Source organism: Microtus ochrogaster, linkage group LG2 (genome assembly GCF_000317375.1).
Source record: "Microtus ochrogaster isolate Prairie Vole_2 linkage group LG2, MicOch1.0, whole genome shotgun sequence".
NCBI classification, from domain to species: domain Eukaryota; kingdom Metazoa; phylum Chordata; class Mammalia; order Rodentia; family Cricetidae; genus Microtus; species Microtus ochrogaster.
In genome coordinates this window covers 52,525,615-52,527,146 of record NC_022028.1, presented here as the reverse complement: position 1 = coordinate 52,527,146, position 1,532 = coordinate 52,525,615, and the positions used below count along the sequence as shown (strand labels likewise).

Here is a 1,532-nt window from a genome sequence, read left to right as displayed (position 1 = left end):
CACTTTCCTGCTAATCAGGTCTCTGAGAATGAGAACGTATACCTGCTTTGTTTCTACCGTTTTCCCAGCACTTCCAGCAGAGCGGGGAACACAGGAGAGGATCTGCCTTTTGGAACCTGTTGAAAGAATGAAACACTCTATTTCCGAGAGCGAATAGCCAATCAGGAGTAAGCGTGCGCGGATTGACCCTCATAGGCACCCCTATCACACTTCCTGGCTGTCCTCTTCAAAGCCGATCTCCTTTGCAGAAGGCCCGCCCTCGCTCTTCCGTCCGCCGACCGAGTCGGCGCAGGCTGTGTGCGTCATTTCCCGGCGGCGCGAAAGTGTGTAGCCAACGGCCTGTGGAGCAACATGCCTAAGTGAGTGCGGGCTGAGGCTGGCGGGTTGCGGTGGTGGGTCGGGGCTTCGTGAGCGCGGCGGGCGCTGGTTCGTGTGCTTGGAGGGGAGGGCGAGCGCCCCGGTGAGATCCGGGTGGGAAACGAGGCGCTCTTGTCCCCTTCCGAGTGGGCTCGGCCCCTCCACTTGCGTCCCCGATCCTGTCCGAACGCTTTGTTTGACGCCTTAGCATCTGAGTTTGAGGGTATTTGACTTGTTTGGACATCTGCTAAGAGTTGTCATATCCTTTTGTCTTTTCAGGTTTTATTGTGACTACTGTGATACGTATCTTACACATGATTCTGTAAGTGGCCCGTCTTTTCGTAGTCTTAAAACGGCTCGTATGCAATATAAGATTTTCTTTCTTTTAATTTGTCTAGGTCCATGTATGTGCTTTACTGCCTGCTGGGAATTTTACCACTACTCTTCTTTGAAAGTAACTGGGAAGCGTGTTTTGTATTAACACCCTTGCAGTGTTTGTAATGTGAAGGTAATTGCAGAGTGATAAAGCGTTAACAGGCTTGAGGATGAAAACATTTATATATGCATTTGCCTGTAATTCCAATACTTGAGAGGCTGAACCAGGAAGATGGTGAATTCCAAGCTAGCCTAGTATACATACCGAGGCCTTGTCCAGATAACTCTCCCCAAAACCCAGGAGTGTGCTCCTAGAACTCATATATTTGATTATATCATTTTATTGAAAACTGTATTAGAATCACCAGGCAGTGGTGGCACATGCCTGTTATTTTTTTATTTTTTTTTGGTTTTTCGAGACAGGGTTTCTCTGTGGTTTTGGAGCCTGTCCTGGAATTAGCTCTTGTAGACCAGGCTGGACTCGAACTCCCAGAGATCTGCCTCTGCCTCCCGGAGTGCTGGGATTAAAGGCGTGCGCCACCACCGCCCAGCTGGCACATGCCTTTTGTTTTGTACCTGGGGGGGGCAGAAGACAGTGAATCTATGGGAGTTCAAGGCTAGCCTTGTCTACGGAGTGAGTTCCAGTTACACAGAGAAACCAAGGCTGGGCGGTGGTGGCGCACGCCTTTAATCCCAGCACTCGGGAGGCAGAGGTAGGCAGATCTCTGAGTTCGAGGCCAGCCTGGTCTACAAAGGGAGTTCCAGGACAGGCTCCAAAGCTACAGAGAAACCCTGTCTCG

The 1,532-nt window shown here is 50.6% G+C and overlaps 1 protein-coding gene across 1 annotated transcript in view; it reads left to right on the top strand.

Moving 5' to 3' along the window:
• The first annotated feature begins 268 nt into the window (after nucleotides 1-268).
• Snrpc (small nuclear ribonucleoprotein polypeptide C) overlaps nucleotides 269-1,532 on the top strand; it is a 12,905-nt gene continuing 11,641 nt past the window's right edge. Inside the window, exons 1-2 of the mRNA XM_005360371.3 lie at nucleotides 269-359; nucleotides 637-679. Of these exons, the coding sequence (XP_005360428.1) occupies nucleotides 352-359; nucleotides 637-679 (51 nt within the window). The 5' untranslated portion in view covers nucleotides 269-351. The remainder of the gene's footprint in view (nucleotides 360-636; nucleotides 680-1,532) is intronic.